Consider the following 24,700-nt stretch of genomic DNA (forward strand, 5'->3'; position numbering starts at 1 on the left):
TGACCCCCCCCCCAGTCACATGTGCAAGCAAACATATGCACACAAATGTACAAACGCACACACTTTTTTCTTAATCTCTGGGCACCGTAAGCACAACGAGGGAGTGAATTATGAACAGCGAGGACTTGGCTTGCTATCACAGAGAGGCTACCTCGCCGCTTGTTCCGATGTTAATTAGTTTGGCCTGTTTGCATTTTTATTTATCTGCTGCGGAGACTTGGAGCTGATTATCTATTCACACTGATATTCAGAGATAAAAAAAGAGATAAAACTTAAGCTCAGACGAGGTCGGTTCGAAAAAAAAACAAACTGTGCCTCTATTTTCTTCCTCAATTATTCATCCACGGTCAGGCCAGGCCCTGGCTCTGAGTTCACGGCATCCCATGCATTTCAAAGTCACTTCAACCGGCCGTTTATATCTGTTCAAGGTACACGTCGGAAGGGGGGGGATGAATATTGGCATGTAATAACTCCCTCTCTGTCTCCCCCCTCAGCATCAAGCAGCTCCCTGATATATTACCACTCCATTCCCCTTCAGTTGAATTAAAATGTTATATCACTCTCAATATATGGAGACGTATTGATATGCATCCAACACGGGGCATATAATGAGAAGAGATGACAGAGTGCCTGGACGCCGTGTGCACCTGCCACACACCGCCCGGCCAAGTCAACACAGACCAGGGGGGGGATGAAGATGAAGCTGAACAGGGCAAGGAGGAAAAAAAAAAAAAAAAAAAACTCCCCCTTTCAAACAGCCATCACTGTGTGGCTGCATGATTTACAAGTTATGGCCTTTTTCTCCTTCATTCCACTGTCATTGAAAAAGAGATTAGATGGGGCCGATTGCTTTAGACATCAAACATCACAGAGATGATCCATCATAGCAGCCTCTTATGCAAAAGCGCTCTTTAGATGCATTCACAGTAAGAAAAAAATAAATGTCTCTCTGTGCTTTTTTTCCAAGCGTCCACCCTTTTCTTCAGCCCCCGATTCTCCATTCCACAGTCAACTGATGCTCACTGGGATGTGAGGGCACTATTTTCTCCCTCCTCCCCTCCTCTTACTTGCCCTCCCCTTTTTGCTTTTCTTCCTGTTTTTCCTCGCTCTCTCTCCCTTTTCTTTCTTTCTTTCTTTCCTTTATCGCTAACTTGTGAATGGCAGCCAATCAGGGACAGAGTCGCCTCAGCTTCAGCCTCGGTGACATCCACCGCCAGAAGTGATGCACTGCTAGAGAGAAAGAGCGAGGAGGAGGAGGGAGGGAGGGAGGGAGGGGGGCAGAGACAGAGAGAGAGAGAGAGAGATACAGAGGGAGAGAGAGATGAGAGAAAGAAAGTAGAGAAGAGGAAAAGGGAGAGAAGCCAGAGAGCGGGGAGGAGAAATGGAGCGAGGGAGGGCAGAGAGAAAGAGAGAAGCATAGAGCGAGGGAGGGAAGCAGCCAGGAGTCTCTCTCTCTCTCCCCTCCTCTTGCACACACACTCCCATACACATTCGCACCAGCTGTGCTGTTGTCAGTCTTGGAATGTAAGCACTGCCGTGAGGAGTCAGATTCTCCGCCGCTAAGCACTGCTAAGGAGTAGGAACACAGCCCGCCGCGCACTCACTGACACAGATGGATGCTAAGCTGTGAAAACCAAAGGTAAGGGCTTTTTTTCTGATTAAGGTTTAAGGACATATTTGTATTTTTGTGTCTGCCTCCCCGACTCTGGGGGGGGGGAGAGATCTGCTTCCTGCTCTGTGACAGAGTCAGACGGATGAATCAGTGTGGACAGCTCTTGGTAGAAAAAAAAAAAGTGTTGCAACTTCAAAGAGATTAATCAATTCTCTGAAGTGAGGAAAAAAAAAAAAATCTGTCCAGTAATAACATTCATATTGGTCTTTACAATTTACTTACGCACAAGGTGTGAATGAAAGTGTATGGGGCAGTACCAGAGACGAATTCTAAAAAGTGTTTTTATTCACATGTGGATTTTTGTTTTAGATTTTCTATGAATAAAACTTGATAAAACACATAGAACAAACATGTTAAACCATGTTTAGAGAATGTGTGAATTCACCTTTAAACATTTTAATAATCAACCTGCCACATATTGTATATGTCACTTTAATGTGGACATTTCAGTGCCTTTTTAATGACTGAGATGGACTTTTTTACAAAGTGCTGCATGCGACTAAGTACTGATCTGAGTCCATACTCTGCACCGGTGGATGCAAACAGTTTATGTGCACACAGGTGCAATCTAAAAATTAAAGTGTTTGTGCACCTGTTTCAGTGTCTGTGTGTGTGTGTGTGTGTGTGTGTGTGTGTGTGTGTTCATCTGTCTGTGTGTGAGTGATGAGGCAGTGACGGCAAATCACACTTTGTGAGCAGATTTGATGGAGAGGCACTGTACCATTCATATCTCCAAAAAAAAAAAAAAAAAGCGCATGGAGGTGTTTATCGCCGTGTTCGAGCAGCGAGACGAGAGCACCCGGCAAGTGTTGCCGAGTATGAACATGTGCATATCCTCCACAGCACAAACTTAATCCAACCCCTCACTCTTTTTCTTCTCCCCCTCTGTTTCTCTCCTTCTCTCTCTCTCTCTCTCTCTCTATCTTGCTGTGAGCGCCTCAGTCCTCCGTGTGCTGCCTGCCGCCTCGCACTCTGACAGCTTAACAACCACTAAAGTGATATTGTAGGGTATGCTAGTGTGCTCCAGGTCGCCCATGTAAAGCCATTATTGTTTAGCGCAAATTAGCCACTAACAGGCGCCCTGAATTATAGTCAGATATGGAGTGACCTTTCGGCGTTGGAATGAAAAAGAGGTGGGAATGTGTTCTCCCCACTCAGGGCACAGAGGCTCTCAGGAGCGCTCACACAGATTGTTTTAGAGAATTAAGCAAGAGCATTTATTTGTTGTAACATATCAGGGGGGAAATAGAGGACGAGGAGATTACATTAGAACTTCTAGACTGAATAAGAACATTTTTGTTTCAATACAAGGCCCAGTTTTTCACATCCAGGTGGTATCTGTTGCCTGTAGGAATTTTCTTGTGATTTGTCGAAGATATGATCTCTTTCACACGATTGTCCGATCTTCACTTTTTTTATTCCCTCCTCAGTCGGCACACACTCTTCTGAGGTCATCCCAATATTGGAAAAAAATCAAGTGATTTTTTTTTCTTGTATTTTCACTCTTTTCAAGAAAAAAAAAAGAAAGAAAAGTGGCCCTCCCTCTCTTTTTTCGAGTAGCTTTTCAACAAGGAAGTGTGCACTGTATCACAAAAAATAAAAAGAAATTGCTCAGAGGATTTCAAAACATGAGTAAAGCTTGCTGAGGTTTGCCAGAGACTGCAGCCGGTGGAGACAGGAGATGAGGAAGGACTAGGGCTCCACCAAGTGGAGGTTTGCACAGGTGCTGCTGCATCTTGGTGCATCGACGCCCCTCATGCTAGATTTACACTCTGTCTGTCTCTGTTGGTCTGTCAGTGGTGGCGAGCAATCACTGGAGCTACTCAAACTGCCAATCACATCACACTAGTTTACAGCCAGCTCTCTGATATGTAGTTAGTGTTTGTGGCTGCAAAGGAACTGCATTTACCCAGTTGTCAAACCTGTTACCGGATGAATGGTGCAGGTAAAAATGATCACACGGACAAATCGTGACAATGGTTTTATGACCTTGCAACTCGTCCACTGCTCTGCTCTCTCCATTTGTTCCACTGCTTCCTCCTAATGAATCCATATCTGTCTGGGATTATTTATGGTTTTTAAAATACAGCCACTTGTTGAATTCCTCAACAGAAGAGCAAAACGCTGTCTTTTAAATGGTCTTTCTATGCCAGCAGTGGAAACATTTGCATTAAATGTATGCAGTAGGTAGGAGGATTTAGATGGCGGATGCTTAATTACAGTGTGCCTTGCCATCCATTTGAAGCTCTGCGTTTGTGTTTGAACGAGTGTGCTTGTGTGTGTGTGTGTGTGTGTGTGTGTGTGTGTGTGTGTGTGATTTTCTTGGTTTGAGGGGTTAAAGCTTCTGTGACGAGATTGGAAACGGAATCTAAAATACGTTATTGATCCCAGAGGAAATTAGGTCAAGTTGCATCTATTTTTGGGTAGTAAACATATAAAATTATAAATAAAAAAACTGTTAGATTACATACAAATGGTCATTATACTGTATCTGTTTAGAACATTTGAAAATCTGATGTGAAATCTGTACATTGCACTATGAGAAATTTGAATGTTGAGGAACTGAAATTGAATCCATATGACAGAGTATCTTTTGGTTCTGCATCAGGTTGCGTACTCATGTGTCCATGTGCAACGTATATCAATTAACATAACATACACTGAATGACGTAAATATCAAGAAAATGGTCTTTTACCCAAAGCTCACGCTACAGTATCCCAATGTACCCTCTGTTTTATGGCGAGTTCTCTGTTTTGTGGTAGTGTCTGGATGTATGCTGGTAACTATTATAGGCCTGCATCACATGGTGCATTCAAAAATTCCCATAATGCATGGCGAAGGCGGTGAACAAACAAAGGGTCACTATGCTTTTTAGCATCATTCATAGCACGGAAAGAAGAAAAGAAATACATATGATGACGCAATTACTGCAGCAGAGAAAATTACTCCAGAAATGGGACAAAGTAGAAGATACAAAAGGAAAGTACATACAGCACTGTCATGAGTGGAAGACTTTTGCCACCTTCATAAAAGGATCCATTCAGGAAAAGGAAATGTTCCTTGCAGGGGAAAAAAAGCAAAAGGTTTTACTTAGTGGAGTTGGTGGGTTCGAGTACAACGCTGCTTTGAAACCGTGTAGACAGGAAGATGTTTACAATAATCTGTGCCAAAGGTTGCAGCAACATCGGGAGCAGATGGTCAATTTAGGTGTTTATAGTCTCCCATATATATGACGTATCATCGATTCATTATGCATGCAAGACCTCTGGAAAAGGTTTACCATGCAGCCAGACTTGTGCTGCACATTGCACCTATAATTATTGTCCTCTTAAAGTCAGAGGAGCCATAAAAGTGCTTAGTTGCAGCGCTCAGTTTAATGTTTTTGTGGGGAAAGCCTGCGTGTTCAATTTTTGGAGCTGCATGTGCATACAAATTTATACAGACTAATGTGCAAGGCTGTGCTATTTTTTTCTTCCAGGAAGCATATCCTGATGAACAGCTAGTTTATATCTGATCAAAGATATTCTTATTCAGCAAAACAAGAATGTATAATTTTGCAGATTACAGAAGTGGGGCACAGCCGAGCATCTCGCCAGAGTGCTTCTTAGCCAAGATTAAGAATAACAGCCGAGGAAAACACTTAAAAAGCATATTTAACTATCCCATCCCTTCACATCTTTAGCTTTTAATGCCAAGTCATATAAGCTGTCTTTAACTTAATCTAATCATAAACAACTTTTTTTTTCTTCATAAACTCCGCTTTTAATGGGCTAAATAAGTTGAGATAACTCTGTTTGAGTCTATAGGATCTGGCGTGGATTCAGTTAATGGAGTGTTTGGAAGAATTCTGGAAAGACACACACCGGCCCTAATGCTTAATAGGCACACCACATCAAAGATTAATATCCAGAATGCTATTAAAACTCAAGGACAGGCTGGAATGATAATTAGAAAATGCAATCACAAGCATCAGACTAGATTAATTGCAAGGCGGCGTTTCCTGATTTCGGGAATGCACGTGTCACGCTCATGCCACATTATGGGCATGCACAAGAAAATAACATTAAAAATGTAGCACTGATGTGCTCAGTACTTGCTGTCCTGGCATCAGATAAAGAAATCTCTGTTGCGACTCACATCTTACTTATCTAGTTCAACATGTTCATGGAGTTTGTTTTTTTTAAGGTTTTTTGTCAGCTCTGGTGCACCCCGTGTAGCTCCTACCAAGAAATCCCCCATAGTTCTTTGTGTTTCACTGGATTTATTGAAGCACAATGAGTCAAAAACTTTGACAAACTCAGACAAAAAAAAAAAAAACGCTGTAAACTTGGGTGGCATTTAAAAACGATTGCAGATTTAATTGGCTAAAACTGTCTGAGCGACTAAGAATGATTTACGTGGGGATCTCATTAGCTCACTTATTTGATTTTCTATTCAAAGGATTACATTCATTTATATTCATCAATGGAACTCTAATACTAATTTGCTCATAGCAAATGCCTCCGCTGACATTAAAGTCCTTACTTAAGCGCGTGCCGAACAAAAGCAAAGAGGAATTGTGGAAGTAGCATGTGCCTTTACGCAGCATCCCCCCCCCATCCTTAGGGATTCAATAAAAGCTTGTCTGGATAACTCTGGTACGAGGGGAACTACTAAATGGGCTCTATTGGAAAGAGAGGCAAGATTTATGAGGATTAACTTCCAAAAGAGCATCAATTATGCATGCATACCCAAATTACCTATCAGGATGAGTCCTAATAGGGACAGAGCCTTAGTGAAGTATTGGAAGGAGTCTACCAATAACACGAGAAGCCTTATTATAGGCACAAATTTGACGGACACAGGGGGATCATTTTGATGATTCTCCGGTTTATTCGTCGTAAAATCATATCAGGACAACACCTTACCATCCCTGATGTACGCACACATGTATAGGAGTGAAAGTTTTGGACACAACTAAACAAAAAAAAAAGCACTTTTTTCTATTCCTTTTGAAAACTGTGCAGTAATGTACTTTTCCTGTGTCGTGTCCGTTAGAAATCAAACGAGAGCGTCGCAGGAAATAAAAAATAAAAAGAGCTGCCTTTCAGTCGAGCCTTTTTACAGCCGTGCCTTTTGCTCCTGTCAGAAGTGTTCAGCTCCTGGAGGTGCCTGTATTGTGCTGTTCAAACACACTCACCGGCTGTGAAGTACTGTTTGCGGATCAGTAATGCAACTTATAATTAGTGCGGCTCGCTCCTTTACACCTCAAATACAGAGAGAGACGGGGACATGACAGCGAGTTGTAGCGGCAGTTATTAAACTTCATTTGGGTTTGACATTCATTTCGCTGCTGATGCACTACAGTGATCGCAGTCTCTTCCTCTGCAGTGGCTTTTTTATTTCTCTTAGTCATTAATCACTTCCATTAGTTTCGCATGCTTTCTCCTTATTGGATAATTACAATTTTATGACATAAGACATACCCAAATATTTCTCCTAAGGTGGGGTTTAATACTTGAAGACTGTTCTCTCTTCCGCTCTCTCTCCCCTCTGAGATTTATGTAGTCAACAACGACAGTATTCATCAATTTATATTCTCTCGCATAAGTATCCAATTTCTTCACTCAATTTAGCCACTCCCTCTCTACCTCTTCCTCCGTCTCCCTGCTCTGCCGATCAGCTGATTTAGGGCCTTTACTCTGAGTAAAAAATCCAACCCGTCTCTCCAAACCAATCATCCTGCCGTGGACAAATATGAAAACCTGTTCCCTCTTTTCCACAATCAGTTTGTGATTTTAGTGTGATCGCAGCGACCCTCCTCCACCTCCATTCCAACTCAGCAGACTTAAGATACAGCCTCTGAAAACCCACTCCTCTTAAGATCCTGCATTCTCCTATTCTCACCATCACGCCCAGTGTCTAGACTCAATGGGAGGGGGCTATCCTATCCTGCCGTCCGCCTCATTTAACCCTTTCGAGCACATGTAGTCATTATGTTGGAGGCTAATCCCCAAAGACTTTGCAGATTTATTTCCTATATATTGTTAAATGAATAATTGTGGATGCCCACACACGAAACGTGGGCCAAGTTTTTGATCATGAGGTAAACCTATGTTGGAGTAATCCCAGGATATGTCTGAAGAGGGCAGGAATCGGCTTTTCCTGCAAGTCATGACATAGTCCTCATGCCTCTATATGAGCCGTAGAAACCTCTTACTTAGGTTCTTTTCTCCCAGCACTGGAGAGTAGCCCTCCCATGGCAGCCCCGCAGATTTCTGTCAATAACTAGCAATGAATGGATTAACGGACATGTGTCCAGCTGTGATTATTGCATTGCTTGGAAAAAGTAAAACTGGCCTGCCAATGCACTAATCAAGATGTAATATCTCATTTGGCTGTAAGCATCTTGTAATACGATGTTTATCGGCTGAATGTGATGCATAGGTAGTGTTATTTGAAATCTCACCTTGAACCTAGATACTAAATACTTTGGCTAAGACTTGAGTCTTTGCAGTGTCATTTTCTGAAACACAGGCAGTAGTGACCCATATTACCAAACGCCCAGGCCGTAATATGCCAAATTGACCCACAAGTTTACTCTTATTAAAGTAAAGGTGGTACTTTTAGAGATGGGATTTAAAGGGGGCAAAGAAAACCAAAAAAAAGTTTAGGATTCTCTGCAACCAACTTCGTAAACTTTGTCGTCCTGTATGTAATTCTTGTTTTCATGAAAAGTGACATGGTTCAAGTATTTTGTTGCCTCCATTGTTCTGACCTTTGAGTTATACTACCTTGCAGAGAGAGCTGCTCACTATTGTGGTCTGTAAGCTGTCTCTTGGATTCTTCTACCCTGTATAGGATTTGAAGCTTAATGTAAAAGACGTACATGTAAGTGTTCTGGACGTGTTTCCTGACTGAAGCTTCCTCTTTTCACAGGGATCTGAAGGACATCAAAGAGAGGAATACAATGTCTGTTCTGATAACACATCCTACAAGAAGCCTATTACCATAATTCACAAGTCGTCCAGGACGTTTCCCAGCTAATTGGATACCATGATAATCAATCAGGTTCTGCTCCTCCTGATGCTCTCGATCCTGTGGCCCAGCACTGCCCTGCCTTTCCCGCCTGGGAATATAGGAAATCTGTTTGGGATGCCGGAGAGTGACGGGAGGGTTCTGCAGCGCTCCAAACGTGGATGGATGTGGAATCAATTCTTTCTGCTGGAGGAGTACACAGGAAATGACCATCAATATGTCGGCAAGGTAACATGTCCACTCACATTGTCTGAAGACTAATTATAGAAGGTTTAGCTTGTTAAAGAAGTGTTTGATGTAATTGGCTGAAGACGAATGGGCTGCCAAGAATCTGGCTGTTACAGGCACAGTTAACTGGAGCGATCAGATACACGGCACGCTAACTCCTCTCTTCGCCTGCAGCCTTTCACAGTTCTTTTCAAATATTGCATTTTATCACAGTGTCAACAGTAAAAACACACAGTGATGAACACTGTATCGAAAAAAAATCAAAATACCTTTTTATCTCCTGTTGAGCAAATCAATGTATTAATATCTTTTTGTGATCGAAACTGCGGGGGAAAAAAGTGGCTTTATCTTAAAATTGAATTAAGCCATTGTCATCAGACACCTCATCATCCCAGGTTAAATAATTCTTGGGTACATGAGTCGTACGCCTATGAGGCTGCAACTTTATTTTGGCTAGCTCTTTTCATCACCACAGTCATTAAAGAAAAGAGATATCTAATACTAGATTTAAATTGAGTGAGTTTGATGTTTTTTTTTTTTTTTTTCTGGAGCAATGCTTTCTCATAAATAGACCGAGGTGTTATACTGTTGTTAGTTAGCTTGAACTGGAAAATGCCTTCAACTGGCTAATGGAATTAGCATCACAATGATTTAATTTACTTAACATGCTTAACAAACAACACCATATACACTTGTACTCTCAGGCTTATGTTTCTTAAACTCTGTGGAGACAAACTTGTAAAACTGCTGACTCATGCTAGTCTGCTCTGCTGCTCTAATCCACCTTAATGAGCATACAATGCTCTGATCCAGTGACGCTGCATGAATCGCTCTTTATGTTTCAGTTTATGGGTCATATCACTCTGCTGCCTACTTAAGGGTGGTGTTCTTTAGTGCACTCATGGATGTTTTTTATTCCAATGTACTTGAAAATGTGTGTGCAATTTATAATGAGAGTAGATGTAGGCCTGGGAACGCTAATTTTAGCAACCCTAACCAGCACCAATCAGTCACTTTTGACACTTTGGACCAACCACGAGGTCTTCCGTTAGCTACTTGTAGCGCACTGAATTTTTGTCAAGATTGTCTTGTGAATGTTTGAATGCACCCAAAATAGCAAGCGCAAGAGCACAGAAGTACAGTGTTGTACTTTTCTCCAATGAAAAATGGGTCAGCAAACAAGGACATGCACAGGACACTCAAAAATTAACAAAATAAAATAGCAATACACTTTTAAAACTTACTTCCATCCATTCCAAAAACACATCCTTCTTACAACAACAACAACACTTTTTTCACAGAACATCTTCATAAGTCTGTGTGGAAGTTTGACAAAGCCTGTTATTGTGTTGACTAAAGACGATTTAATTATGAACTAGTTAAAGGCCTAGACAAGTCAAACCTAAGAAAGACATCCGACTGTAGCGATCCCAGCAGTCGGAATAATCGTTTGTAGACCTAATTAAATAAAACAACTTCAGCACTTGCACGACACCTTCCTCACAATAATCTGTCTCCAGAAAATGAAAGTTTTTAGGACAATGCTCCTTCTTCTCAGCCAACTAGATCAGAGAGGTTCTTGTCAGCTCATCCGTGCCAGCACTTTAAAGACAGGTGTGATGGGGAACGCTACAGTTATCAACCCGAGGGAGGGAAATGAGGTGACTGTCGACAGCCAATTTTCTCAGAGGAAGCTGGCTTTCATCACACACCTCATCCTCCGGAGTAAACAAGTGTCTTGTGCGAGGTTGAGTAGGGGGATATGACAACTTCTTTTGCAGATTCCATCATCCTGATGTGGTGGAGAGAAAGGAACAACGGAAAATTAATGGAATAGAATGGAAAAGCAGGTGGGAGATGAAAACATATCAATCACGACGGCCGGTGAAATTCACCTTGTTGTGTTATGTGATGAAGCAGCAACGCAAATGCTGACTCTAAATGGGGCCATGCCTTGATATGCCAGTGAGTGGTGCGACGTGGCTTTCTTCGCCTTTCTCTGATGCTTTCTGGCGCCCAACTTCTGCACCATGACAGCAATCACGTTCACAAGTTCTTCTTCTCTTCCTGTGTCCAATATCAGTCGCTATTAAACTGTCAGAAAAACATGAGGCTGTAATAAATTACTAATGCAGGGGGGTAGAGGAGCAGTTACATACGGTTGCTGTCCTTTTAGGAAGAAGCTGTGACTACTCGCTGAACTGTTTAGAGATAGATGTAGAGAAAGCAATGTTCTGGAAAGATGAAGAGATTTGTTTAAATCTCTGAAGCAACTGCATTTGTTTGAGTCAGGTGCCCATATCAAGAGAGACTTAGGAATCCTGTGCAGACATTTAGCATCTAAAACTTTTCTGTAGATAAAGGATGTTTGTACATTGCTGAGACTTACTCTGTGGCAGCTTTAAAAATAACCCTATGTGACTTTATTCATTCATCGATCATTGATTGGCAAGTCTTGTCTGCTGTTTTTGGTCATACAAAGGCATCAGCTTTAATTTTCAGTTTCAGTCAGTTTCATAACCTGTTAAAATTTCCTCACAGGACCTTTGATTTCTTTTTTTTCATTTTCTTTTCAACCAAAATTTAGCAGACACATCTAAGTTGTGGATGTCACTAAAGCACTAAAGACTGAATTATTGCCAATTTATACCAACAATGTTATGACCGAATGGAAGGACAGAAAGAGCTGAGGCAATCAAACGAGGGCTAGAAACTTTTAAACGCAAAGAGAAAAGGGCAGAAAGATTAAAGAGGTAGAGAGGGGGAACGAGAGAGAGAGGGAGAAAGATTGAGACCAAATGCAAAATAAAGCACTTTCAAGGCCAGCACAAAGCCATCAGAGCTTGGATAGCCTTCCTTATAAAGATCACTTAATGGCCTTTGCAGTGCACTGTGGGAGGCCTTGTTTATTTCACATTCAAACCTCTCCAATCAACCCACACACACTCACTGACTGTCACTTGAGGTTGATTTCTTGATTAGGGCAGTCAAAAATGGATGTAAAGAACAGTCACACTCTCACGTTGCTTGCTTGGTAGCACAAAAGAGAGCACTTCTGCTCCTGCAACATATAATAAATGTAGCTTTTATTGCTTATCAAGGTGTCGAAAAAGGCACGCCGCTTTAAGGCTCGCATACTGAGTGTTGCTGACTGATACTTCGCACAAAGATCAGAAAGAATGGCCGGTTAAAGTGCTATTGAAGCACTTACTCAGAAATAGTCAACGCCGAAAAAGAGACATAATACATTTTTATTCTCGTAAATATAGTATGCAGTGGCTTTGCATGTGTCAAGCGTGGAAGAAAAAAAACCCTCAAATCTCATTCTAACTGACTTTCACGGGGCCATTAATGAGTGTGAGCACTCGCTGCGTGCAGCTGTGGTGCCCTACTTCTTAAGCAGGGCTGTGTGGAGTGTGTGAACACTTGCAATGCCGAGCAATACAACCCCGAACTTTGCATCCTGGAGCAGTTGAGTGGCGTGTTTGAAGTGAACAAAATCCTATTAAATTCCTGCCTCATTTCATTGTCTTGTTCCTTGTAAAGAAAATGCAGTGCCCGAAATTACAATATTCAAGGTAGCTCGCTTTGTTGTGCTAATATTTTGCCAATAAGTATCCTTGAGATATTGCAGGGCCTTTGCTCGATACATTTTTTTTCTTTTTTGCATGAATTTTGCAGAACTTGTGGAAAAAAAATGCAAAGCAAAACCAGAGATACCTTAAGCTGTAAGTTTAACCTGCAGAGTATGCCGGTGCATTATACTGATGTTTTCCAATGGTACAGAATTTCTTCCTGTCTTGAGAGACAGAGGGAGAGAGTGAGGAAGAGTAATTATCCTGTATCCGTTCCGCGCTCTATTTTGCTATCTCCCCCTTGCAGCAGCGAGCAATGCTTACCAGAGACCTGACAAGAATTGCCAATGATTTTGCTGCTTTACTGACAATTCCTCAGTGTTTGTGCAAGGCGATTTTACTCATCAAGGCTCTCTTCTGTGCTTCTGTTGTAAGGCCTTGAAAAGGCTGTGTTTGTGCTGCAAGGCCTTGAAAGGGGAGCCACTAAATCCCTGCAAATATAGTTGGGTACTGCTAAGGTTTGATTTTTGTGAAGGCTGTGTGGGAAACATAATAAATGCCACTTTTTTTCAAAGCTGTAGTGGATTGTAGTCGGTTTTAAACTACATGTGGACATGAAACACCTCCCTTCTGGTATATATCAATAAAAATCTGTTGAGCCTAGCTTCTGAACTCTGAGTCACTACAGTGTTTACATTGAATCCATACAGTTTCTACTAGACATCCCTGTGAAAATCAAATGTTTAACCTCCATGTTGCTGGCACAGAGCCTGCATAAGTTCCATGAACAGGAGCACTCTTATTTTTAGATGCCATGCCATTCCATAATAACTCAACAGGGGTGCTTACTTCAGCGAAACACCTCCTTATTTGCACTACCACTCAGTAAGAAATCTATATGGCCTTGGGGAGCAGATCTGTTTACCCATATGATTAGGAAGCTGACGCTATGTAGACATTCAATAATTAGCAAAACGCAGGAGCTAAGGGCCTGCACGCTCCCACGTCGACTGAGGGAAATGTGTAAACTACAGAACACAAGGTTCTGTAAAGTTCCTATTATGCTGCAGACAGCTGGGACTGCAGCAAAGAGTCCTTTGATGGCTCCTTGTTTGTTGTTTTTGCTTCTCAGGTTCCTTTTAGCAGGATTAACAACAAAGAAAGGAAATATGCTAATAATCAGATGGAAGGTCCTTGAGGATACAATCAAAAGATTTGGAATAAATACATTTCCTGTTGTTCGAAATTGTATTGTTCTAATTATTACAATGAAGGAATATTGGTGTGTGTGAGTGTGTGTGTAGGTATGTGTGTGTGTGTGTGTGTGTGTGTGTGTGTGTGTTATAATGAATCTGAACAGCAGTAATGAAATATGTTCTGCCAAGTGGACCGGTTTATTGCAGCCATTATTCATACAGTTGCTCCAATACAGACATCAAATAATGAAATGTGGGATCAGGTATCAGGTAAAGTATAATCTATAGTCTATGCACCAATCAGATTCCATCGTTCATGACCACCCACAAAATGAAGTTGTTGCGATCTCTGCAAAACAATATAGCTGAACAGGAACTGTATAAACGACTGCTATCACTAGCTAGCTGCAGTTAAAGTTAGCAAAATGTCAAGACCCCAGACACATTTAAGGAGTAAGGCTTTTTTCATTAAAAATAATAGTACAAACTCTTGAAACACACACCAAACACAGACAGTGTCAAAGTTACTGTAGTAAGCTGAGCTAAGGTGCCGCAGCTAAGGAAGTCTGTGGACATACAGAAAGAAGCGAGCGAAACTGTAGTTCGCTGGGTCTTGTTGGAATCAAAATAGATTACAGAATGTGTAGTTCCTTTTCCTCCATGAAAAATTACGCACGCATTTGACTTTTTCTCCATTTTTCAATTTTCTTTTTTTTTTGTGCCATAACAAATGTTTCATATTCACAAGTATTCAGGGTAGCTGGTTGGCTTAGTCCCAGCATTAAAAACACTGATATAAGGATTTTCTGAAATGTCATTGAAGGAATTTACTCTCAGAAGCAGAGTCCCCAAAGAATCTGGTATCGAGTTGGTAGTGGGTATCAGCTGATACTCAAGACAGAAAAAAAACAAAAAAAACTTTGGAAAATAAAATGAAGAAAAAAATAAGTTGAAGTTGAAGAAATTTCAGATTAAAGAAAAAAATGTTGATTTGGTACTACAGAAGGCTCACTTCACAGCTGAAAATGTGCAATGACATGAAGGCCATTAAAAACCTCACACTAACACTGTCTCAGTCACCACAATTAGCCAGACTTTCACAGTCAATAGCAGCAGCAGCCTTCATATCCAAGACATGTTGAATATCCTCGCTTCACTTGTCCACAACTGAGCAGAGAATTCATATTCAGAAACAACAAATAGATTCTCCCACAACACAAATACATGTGAAAAAGGAAGGCTCCTCTTTAATAGACTTTGGATTAATGGGGTTCATTTGCATTAAAATATTCCCAAACACAGCCTGAAACTCAGTGCATATTGTTCATTTTGAACTTGACAGCATCTTGTTTTCACATGCGTCCCCATTTCCTTAATTCGGCCTGAAAATTGCCAGCGCACTGGCAATACATTTCCAGATTTCCATTGAAAGTTGTACTGTTGACATCACTCTTCCAACTGCGGGAAAAAAAAATAATTAGTTTCCTCACAGCATGCAGATATTAATATTAATAAGTTACTGACGTACATTCTGTGTCCCTAACTACATGTCATTTGAAATGTGAGCCCATGAGATAGTGCTCTAAATATATCTGCTGACAGTTCCAGTACAGTAATGAGCTTGAATCAAGTGTCTGTCACAGCAGGCCGCCATTACTCCTCAGTGACACTTAGAGCGGGCTTCAAGGTGATGGATAGGTCAGAGGTGACTAATTTTAGCAGTTGTTGCTGTAGGTCAGGTTATCATCATTTTTCAAAGGCGCAATTTGGAAGAAAAATCTAAGACTAATTTGATCTGAACTAATGGAGTGTGTCACACTTGACACTGTGGGTGTGCCAAGGCCATGTTCAGTTCTCAAAAAACAGATTCTTTGATGGGTTTTTACAACATATTTTAGTGTTCACAACAGAACCGAGACTCTATTAAATTAATTTATACATTGTGTAAATAATACTCTGTATATACAGTAACAGTCTCTGGTCTTTACATTTTAGCAAATGCGGAAGTTGCTAAAACCTGCCAACCAACAGCCAGCAGGGGGCGCCTCCACTGGTTGTAAAATCAAGGCAGTTTGCGTCCTACAAAATAAAGATACTACTACTTTTTTAGTTATACACTTATTGCATCCGTTAACTTTTGAAAGGTTTAAATAAGGGGTGTCAAACCATGCATTTTTAGAACTGTAATTAATAGCTTAATAATAATAATTCATAATTAATCACATTTTTAATTGCATGTTTGCATTTCGACAATTTAGCATTTTCAAAAAGGTTTTTGTTACGCTTTTATATGTATTTTGTCATTGAACTTATTCTAATTGATCAACGTCATCAAATGAGCTGGCTGGATGGGTTTTTTTTAACTGTCAGATACAGTATACTTGTTTTTGACAAATAAGTCTCAGGGTGGCCTCTTAAGTCTAGACAAGGCCACTGTCACCTGCATGTCTTACTCAAAACATGTCTGTGAAGTTTCTTGCTCAAAAAAAAATCCACTATGACCGTGTATTTGATCATCATGCCTATAAACCCCTCTATTTCAGCCCTAATCGGAACAGGCGGTTTCTGGGTCTGTAGCTTTAAATGCAAATGAGCTGTGTCTGACCACACCCCTTTCTAAAAGAGTTTGGTTGACTTGGGCTTTTTTGCACCATGCCCTGTTAATGGTGAGCTTGCAGACTCAGAGGGCATAACAAACACCTAGCTGTGGGAGTGTCACTCACCTGTGGGAGGGGTCACTGCCCTTTGTGATGTCATAAAGGGAAAATCTCTAAACGGCCTAATTGAGCACACATTCAATGGCGTGTGTGAAGAAGTTTGGTAATTGGAACATGCAAATATCCAGTGTAAATTACAAGGCAAGTCCAGTAAATCATATATTAATGTTCAAGCACCCTAAATACAACTCAGATAAAGCCAACGTTTTAAGAGAGGATAGATATTTAAGTAAGATAAAGACACCACTTATTTGAGACAACATGGAGTTAAAAATACACAAAGATTGAAAACAGGCTCCGAGATGAATTTGTTAGGGCATAGGAAAAAGGAGGTATTTTATGAAAGCACATTTCCTTGTAGTAATGCATAAAGACAAGCGAACCTTGGCAATACTCCAACTACCTACAAGACTGGGAGGCCCATGGGTGCACATTTCTATTTATTTGAGAACAAAATGTTTAGCCGCAGTCCGAAAACAACATGCAGTATTGCAAATAGACTTGATGTGAGCAACAAGCAGGGAGAGGATTTGTTTTTATGTGGCTGTGTGTTCAAGGTGATTGTGCCTTGGGTATATTCTGGATTGTATTTTCTTTCATTCATTTTTATGTAGATTTAAAGCTCTATTTCCTTTTGCCATTGGAATCAAAACAAAACACCCTCTGTTCATAAAAAGTTTGACTCCATGTGAGTTAACTGTGTCTCTAATTTCAGCTGCACTCAAACATGGACAGAGGTGGGGGCAACGTGAGGTATGTCCTGACCGGGGATGGGGCGGGCACCCTGTTCCTGATCGATGAGAAGTCTGGGGATATTCACGCCACTAAGAGGCTGGACAGAGAGGAGAAGGCAATGTACACACTCCATGCAAAGGTGTTGGACAGGACCACTAACGCAGAGCTGGAGCCTGACACAGAATTCAACATCAAAATCCATGATATCAACGACAACGCGCCAAAGTTCTCGAAGGATATCTACTATGCCAGCGTCCCAGAGATGTCTGAAGTTGGTAAGTTGTTTTTTTTTTTTCTACATAATGGGCCATTTTTCAGCAAACAAGCACAAAATGTTCTGGTTCAAGCTCTGCAGATGTCTAGTTTTAAAGCTTTTCTTTGCCTTACATCACTGTGAATGAGCTGGACTTGCCTCCTCTGATTCAGTATTCAGAGTTGTTATTTTGTGTGATCCTTATTTGTTTAGTCAGGCTCATTGAGCATGCATAACAAGTCATGCGATTTGCCATTTTTTAATAGGCAGTGGAAAATATTGAAAGTTTAAATTGTCACAGTCTTTCCAATTAGGGATTTGCTTCATTGCCCTCCACTTGGTTCCATTCAAGTAATATAAATAAACCAATTGGCATGAATATAAACAAAGCTTATGAAAAAATAATGCATGCAACTTGAAATCAATCCTCAATTATGCAACCGCAAATTAATACACAGGAGCAATCAAGGGTGAATCAAAAAACCAATTGACAAATAACAATGGCCTGTTTGTGATTCATAATGTGCTGCTCTTAGATTTCTGAGCGGTATGCATGCTGGCTAAAGGTGGGTCAGGGTCACCGCTGCTCATCTCCGGGCTAATAAAGTGCCTTATATGTTCAGACTGAACACGCTGGTTAATCAAGCCAGCCAGCCATGAGAAATCAGCAGCTCCCTTTTTATGCTATCAGTGCTAGGGACTAAGTGGGACAGATGTTCAAGGGTTCATTAGTATGCATGGAGACAGTCGGACCCAAACAGGACACGGCAGAGGTCTCCTGAATGCCAAGGACAGTTTTCGCAGTGTGGCGTTATTGAAACGCTTGGGTGGATTATGTAGGACTTAATATGGGAGTGAGTCAATGACAGGGAGTCTAAGAGGAACCGGGCTCAGCAACGCCTGATATCTTAATCTATTTATTTAACTTAAGAAAATCTTTATCTCACAAATAACATACAATGAATAACTTATCACCTTAATGTTGATTATGTGCATTGAAGATGTTTAGCTGGGTTTTTTTTTTAAGGTAACGTAAGTGATGTGGTTACTTTTTGCCAGCTAAGACTTTCAGAACAAAACATTGGATTTAATCCCAGTCTGTAAAAAAAAAAAAAAGGCTCTATCCATGAGCACATGCACTCAAAGAAAGTACATGAAAACAGTAATTATATCCCAGCTCCTGAGCAGGATTTTGCATCTAGGCTCTGGCAAATAAAAGGTCATAATAAGAAATGCAACCACCATGATGATTTATAGCTACAAAATGTTTGTCACATTTATAATGGCAACATATGTTGATAATTATCAATACAGTATTTCAGGGGATCTTTCTTAAAAAAAAAAAAAGAAAGAAAGAAAAGGCAAACATTTACTGTTGCCAGCTTTTACAAAGCAACATGGTGAGCTTTGGCTCTGATTGTAACTGCACTGTCATAAATCCCCACAAATGCTGGATTCGCTAAAAATGGTGCTACTTTTGCAGCCGCTAATCCTTAAAAAATGAGAGGAAAAGATAGATACAGAAGCATGTGCAAAGAGTGAAATAACGTAAATTGCACTGCCCCATTTGAATCTTTCGTAAAAAGGGAATATTCAAAAATGTTGGTGCAAAATTGCCAAAATAAATTCAATGCACAAAAAACACCTTCAGTTTCAGTGGTGCCATTAAAGCAGTGTATTTAGATGCAATTTCTTCCTCTCTCTTTTTCTCTCTCTTTGCCTACTCGATTAAATGCACAATTAATTATCCCTGAGAGACATTACAGTTGTTAATATAGCTAGGGGTTAAATATGTCAAGGACTGTCAGCGACTCCACATTTTATCCACCTCTGTGGAGAGACTTGGAGCTGTTAGGCATGAGGATGTGAGTTTCTTTTTTTTTCTTTTACTTGCCCTTTCTTGCTCCATTCAGAGATATAGCTTTGGTTTAAACAGTGAAATTCATCTTACATAAGTCTTCTCACTGTTTCAAGTCCATAGTGTATTGACATAGCCAGCTAAGCATTGGGCTTGTAACCTACTGTTTCCCCCAAAGCACTCACCAACGTGCAAAAGCCTCTCCAAGACTTGGTGATTCTCCCTCTTTTTCTCTGCTTAGTGCCATCCTTAGCTGTCTCCTTGGGCTTCTTAGCCTGAGCTATTGTGAAAGAACATACAGAGGGGCAAACTGGCGTCTTTTTAGCCGCATGCTGTTTTGTTAACTAGTGCAATAAAGCTGTATGCTCCTCTCGCCCGATGGCAAAGTTACATAGTGCTGAAAACAGGGGACTAGAGCACTCTGTGGATATATGATAGCCTTGTTCATACACTTTTAGATAGATAAACTTCACAAAAACATTTCTAAGTTGGAAAGTATACATATTTCTTTAAAGTGAGGATATATCCCAGTTCTCATTTTATAAATTGTGAGTCTTTGAATGTGAAAGCAACAAGTTCAAAACATTACTGGGCTTTTAGAAAATGATATAGGCTTTTTCACAACCTTTTGATATTTTATAAATAAGGCAATTAATTAACCAGTCAGAGCAATAATCAGCAGTTTCTCTCTTATCAAAGGATGGTAAGTTGCTGCCCTAATTCTTTCAAACAACATGGAGTCCGTACATTGAGACAAAACATTAAATCATTTATTCACAGGACGCCGAAACTGTTGATTTAATCAAACAAGCTGTAATATCTTACTCATAGAGGCAGATATTCTTACTTGATGTCGGAATGACGTACATACTTTCACTATTATTTAAGACATCAATCGTCCAGCACAGAGAGTTTAATCAAAGCAATAATTTTAACTAGTGATGTGCAAAACGAGACTCAGTTATGGTCTGCAAGCCTTTCTTTTATTTCATTAATAATTGAGTAAATCTGCAGCATCTATACTATGTTGGGGTTTTTTTTCAAGGGAAGATTGCAAATGTTACATTCCTGATTGATTTTGCTCCTTTGTGGAGCCGACGATTAGATTTTCTGCAGATCCCTGATGTTTGACATGAAGATAGGAGATCAGTCGGAGTGTCTGATTGCATTGCTGAAAAGAAGTGTCAGATTAACCCCACACTCTCTCTCAATGAACAGTGAATAAGTGAAGTCTGTAACTTGATGGTATCTTGTGTTGTGATCTCAGCTTTTGGCATTGAACTTGACTTTGTTTGCTTCTTTTTTTTTTTTTTTTTTTTTTCCAGGCACATCTGTTGCTACTGTAACTGCCTCTGACGCTGATGATCAAACATACGGGAACAGCGCCAAGCTTGTATACAGCATCCTACAGGGACAGCCATATTTCTCTGTAGATTCTGAAAATGGTAAGCCAAACACAGCGGGATGTCTTGGATTCAGTTTCTGGTGTCAAGCATGGCTATAAACAGTTCTCTTGCACAGCAATGTCAAGCATCGCTGAGTAATAAACAAACAGAATAAGCATTCATCTACATGTGAGAGATGTGGGTTTCAATGTAAATAGCATTACTGTACCATCACAACAAATAATTCAGGAATATGAGAGACACTAGAGAGAAAAAGGGTTAAGACTGTTTTCCTGTGTGATGATTTCCATTGCGGTCTGCAAAGTCAACATGCAGTTTCTGTGTAGCCTATCTGTTTCTGTGTTTAAAATCATGCTAGCTACCGGTTCACCGGTTAAGCTGTCATCCTATGTGAACATTAACATTCCAGATCATGACCAATTTACCAGGAGTCACCATGCCCATCTCCGCTGGTCACTTGTCAGAAACCACATGGTTTATTCGCTTCAAAATACGATAACAATACAAAGTTTTACAAATGCATGATTATGACCTGATGAGGGAGAAAAATGAAAAGTTGCGCAGCCTGTCAGGTATGCGCTCCTATGTATCCCACCAATGAAAGGGGGGGAATCATCAATCGTGTCAGGCCGCGTTACATTTGGGACGTTGGTGTTGGCAATATAGACTGATATGTTGGTCACACTGGGATATGAAGCAGCACACGCAGATGAAAAATAAAGGAATTAAAAGTGCTTGTTAAACACCATATTTTAAATTATTCTGCAAAAAAAAATAAAAAAATCTTAATGTTATGTTAATGGGGTGAAAAATGCATCTTTATATGTAGTATTGCATAAATGATGAGGTCCATACTAATGTGTAACTTCAATGGGTTGTATCAGTCAAACATAATGAAAGCAAAAATCTGTGAATGACTTACAACTGTAGCTGGGTCCAATCAGAAAGCCATTGATCACATAAACAAGGAAGTAAACTTGAGCATCATATTTCAGATACCAGTGATGTACAAGCACTGCATCGCTCTCTTCAACAAGTTGCTGTATGCCATGTCCCTTAAACAGGATACACATTAGCGCCTGACTCATATGAGGTTTTTGAGGCTGGTTCCATCACTAATATGAGAAGAGACAAACATCATCTATGAGCGGCATGGCTGCCAATAGACTCAAAGTCTTGTAGTCACTGTGCTGTCGTAACTGATGGAACAATGCTTATTTCTGATATTCGAAGATGAGAAACTGTAAAATTAGAATCAAAAGAGAAGAAAAAAATCACTCTCACTTTTATGAAGTCTTGTGAAGGAAATCACTTCTCCAATCCAAATTCAATAAGCATATCAACAAGAGAAGAAAGATTGGAAGATGGCAGTAATGACAACAGCCATCAATCACAAAGATAGTAAGTAAATAAGAGTGTAAGAGGTGAAGCAGAAATGAAGTGACCTTAAATCAAGGCCAACAAGGAGTTTTCAAAGTCTAAACATTTTCCCACTGGTGCCAATATGACTACTGTTTTTTGCATATTCAAAAAGGTTGTACATACAATTCAAGATATCAACTTTTGTTTAGAGGACTGTCAGCCAACCAACCATCAAACGTTTAAACCCTCCAATAACAGTGTCCAGTCCAGTCTATCAAACTGTCAATCAGCTGGTGTGTCTGTATTTCTGTCAGATAAAGGGATAAGATGCGAGCCCATCAGATATGAGTTTTTTGGGTCAGAATTCATATCCGTTCTTCTGACCCACAACTGCTCCTCACTCAATCAGACATCCTGTGGAGTAGGGAGCAAGAATTACTCGTGGTAAAAACATCTTAATAACAGTGTGCAGATCATTTACTGCTTGGAAAATTGAATTTAATGTTAAATTCAAATAGGACAGAGTAAAGACAGAATTGCTCTGTGCTTAGTCCAGTCTTTTCTTCTCTGATCATTCGGGCTCCCTTCGGCTAACATACTCTCTTGGAAAAGACATTTAGGGTTTCAAAGTTTGAGCTGATGTGAGACTGATCACTTTGGTGGAGGTTAAAGGTTAATTTTGAAAATGAATGGACATAAAAAATGAAAGTTTTTTTGCAATCAAAAACACCGGTAATAGAGTCAATGAGAAAGGAGAGAGGCGTTAAAATGACAGTGTAAATCTTTCTAGAACGTGAACGTAGTGCTATAAGGGAGGCAACGTCTGCAAGCTCATTCAGGCAGACAACTTGAGGTGCACTGATTTCTCATTTCACCTTCATCTTTCTCTCAATCCTCTGCCAACATGTCCTCCCAATTTGTCGGCGTATTGAAAGGTTCATTCAAACATCCACTGAAATGTATCCACTCTTAAACTTACTTGAGCGCTGCCATTGGCAAGGCCATTTGAGCCCCTTTTTAAGCTAATTTAACATAATGTTTTTCTTACCAATAATAAATAGAACAATGTTTTAAATGTTGTGAACTTAAACATTTTCAAAAACCTTCTGTCTTTAATTTCATCTATAGTTCTTAAAAGTAACGTACAAAAGTCGGCAGGTCCAAAAAGGAAAAAAAAAAAAACAAAACTGGAATTTGCCAAAGAAATTACATTTGATGCATTTCTGGATTCCAGTAGAGATTATGAGGTTCAGGACTCTGGATGCCAAAGTCATTGCTTTCTATACCCCTTCAGCCTCTTCTTCCTGCTGCTTGAATGCTGCACATAAATGTAGCAAATCTGACACTAGAAGCACGTTGCCAGGGAACATAATCCAAGCAGCAGCTACATTTCCCCTCAAAACATAATTGGCAAACCTAATTAGCTGTATATAAATGCAATTTTCTGGGAGCCATGGTTGAGAACAGAGATTGAATTGATCTTTATCTGATCTCATTTTCAGCAAGATGGCAAATCAATTTCACCAAAATCAAGTTTTATTTTTTAAATTGGCAAAATTGCTGGAAACAATTCCTTTCTTTATTTTTACAGGCACCATCAAGACAGCCCTGCCCGGCATGGACAGAGAAGTGAAGGAAAACTACCAAGTGGTGATCCAAGCTAAAGACATGGCTGGTCAGATGGGCGGGCTTTCAGGAACCACGACGGTCAGCATCAGGCTCTCTGATGTGAACGACAGTCCACCACGCTTCGCTAATCGTAAGAGCTCAATACTTACATTTGTGCTGTACAGATTTTCATCTAGTCTTGTTTTACAAAGAATCTTTGTGTGAGGGTATGCATTTGGTATATTTACATAATATGCAAAACAGATTCTGCTTCATCCTCAATATGAACCAATCGGGAGATATCCAACCCCAATTTAGCTCTAATTAATGTTTGACAGATATCTGCATTGAGGAGCAGCTCTAAATCCACTCATGGATGTTGTCTTTACCGCGCACTAGGGGTGACCCCATATGGTCGAGTACGCAACAATTTGTTGTTAGAGCTTCAGTCGACTGCCACTCTCATAGTCGAGCACAAGGACTATTCCATTCCAGCTATATGGGGTGGTTTGATGTAAGTGTCTCTGAAAAATCCATGGCTCATAGCCTATGTTTGCCTCAAAGTATTGATTGAAGCAGCATATCAATGTTTGGACATTTCATTCGCTACAAGACATGTCTGTCATTGGCACAGTTGTGTGCAATTAGGCATCACAACAGGGGGAGGCATCTCCTTTCAAAGGCCGTCATTGGCTGTTATAGGCTGTAATGTGTTATCATCAAATGGTCAGTGGAATAGCAGACTTTTTTTAAGCAGTCTTTGAGGATGTAATGTGTTCAGATTAAAACTTTTACTGGATTTAAATCATGGGGGCTTATTGTTGGTGGATTATTATGATAAGCCGTGTCCTATTATAGAATTAAATGTAACTCCAAGGTTACAAGACAAAATCCTTAATGATGTGTTAGAAAAAAACAAGAACTTTTGATTGTCAGTTGGCGATAGGCTAAATCTGACGAATCAGGTTGAACTATGTCGGGGAAAAGATTACCTAACACTCACCATTATAACTTTATTGTTCTTCTTATGTAGTCAGATGTAAATAAAATTAATGGAAATTATCCTTTTTCA

At 40.2% G+C, this 24,700-nt stretch overlaps 1 protein-coding gene across 1 annotated transcript in view; it reads left to right on the plus strand.

The window, feature by feature from the left end:
- The first annotated feature begins 1,340 nt into the window (after nt 1-1,340).
- Nucleotides 1,341-24,700, plus strand: part of LOC306835355 (cadherin-10-like) — a 36,599-nt gene continuing 13,239 nt past the window's right edge. The window contains exons 1-5 of the mRNA XM_079361836.1: nt 1,341-1,639; nt 8,592-8,918; nt 17,122-17,416; nt 20,578-20,697; nt 23,612-23,779. Coding sequence (XP_079217962.1) covers nt 8,709-8,918; nt 17,122-17,416; nt 20,578-20,697; nt 23,612-23,779 — 793 coding nt within the window. The 5' untranslated portion in view covers nt 1,341-1,639; nt 8,592-8,708. The remainder of the gene's footprint in view (nt 1,640-8,591; nt 8,919-17,121; nt 17,417-20,577; nt 20,698-23,611; nt 23,780-24,700) is intronic.

This window comes from Symphodus melops (assembly GCF_947650265.1).
Source record: "Symphodus melops genome assembly, chromosome: 14".
Classification (NCBI taxonomy): domain Eukaryota; kingdom Metazoa; phylum Chordata; class Actinopteri; order Labriformes; family Labridae; genus Symphodus; species Symphodus melops.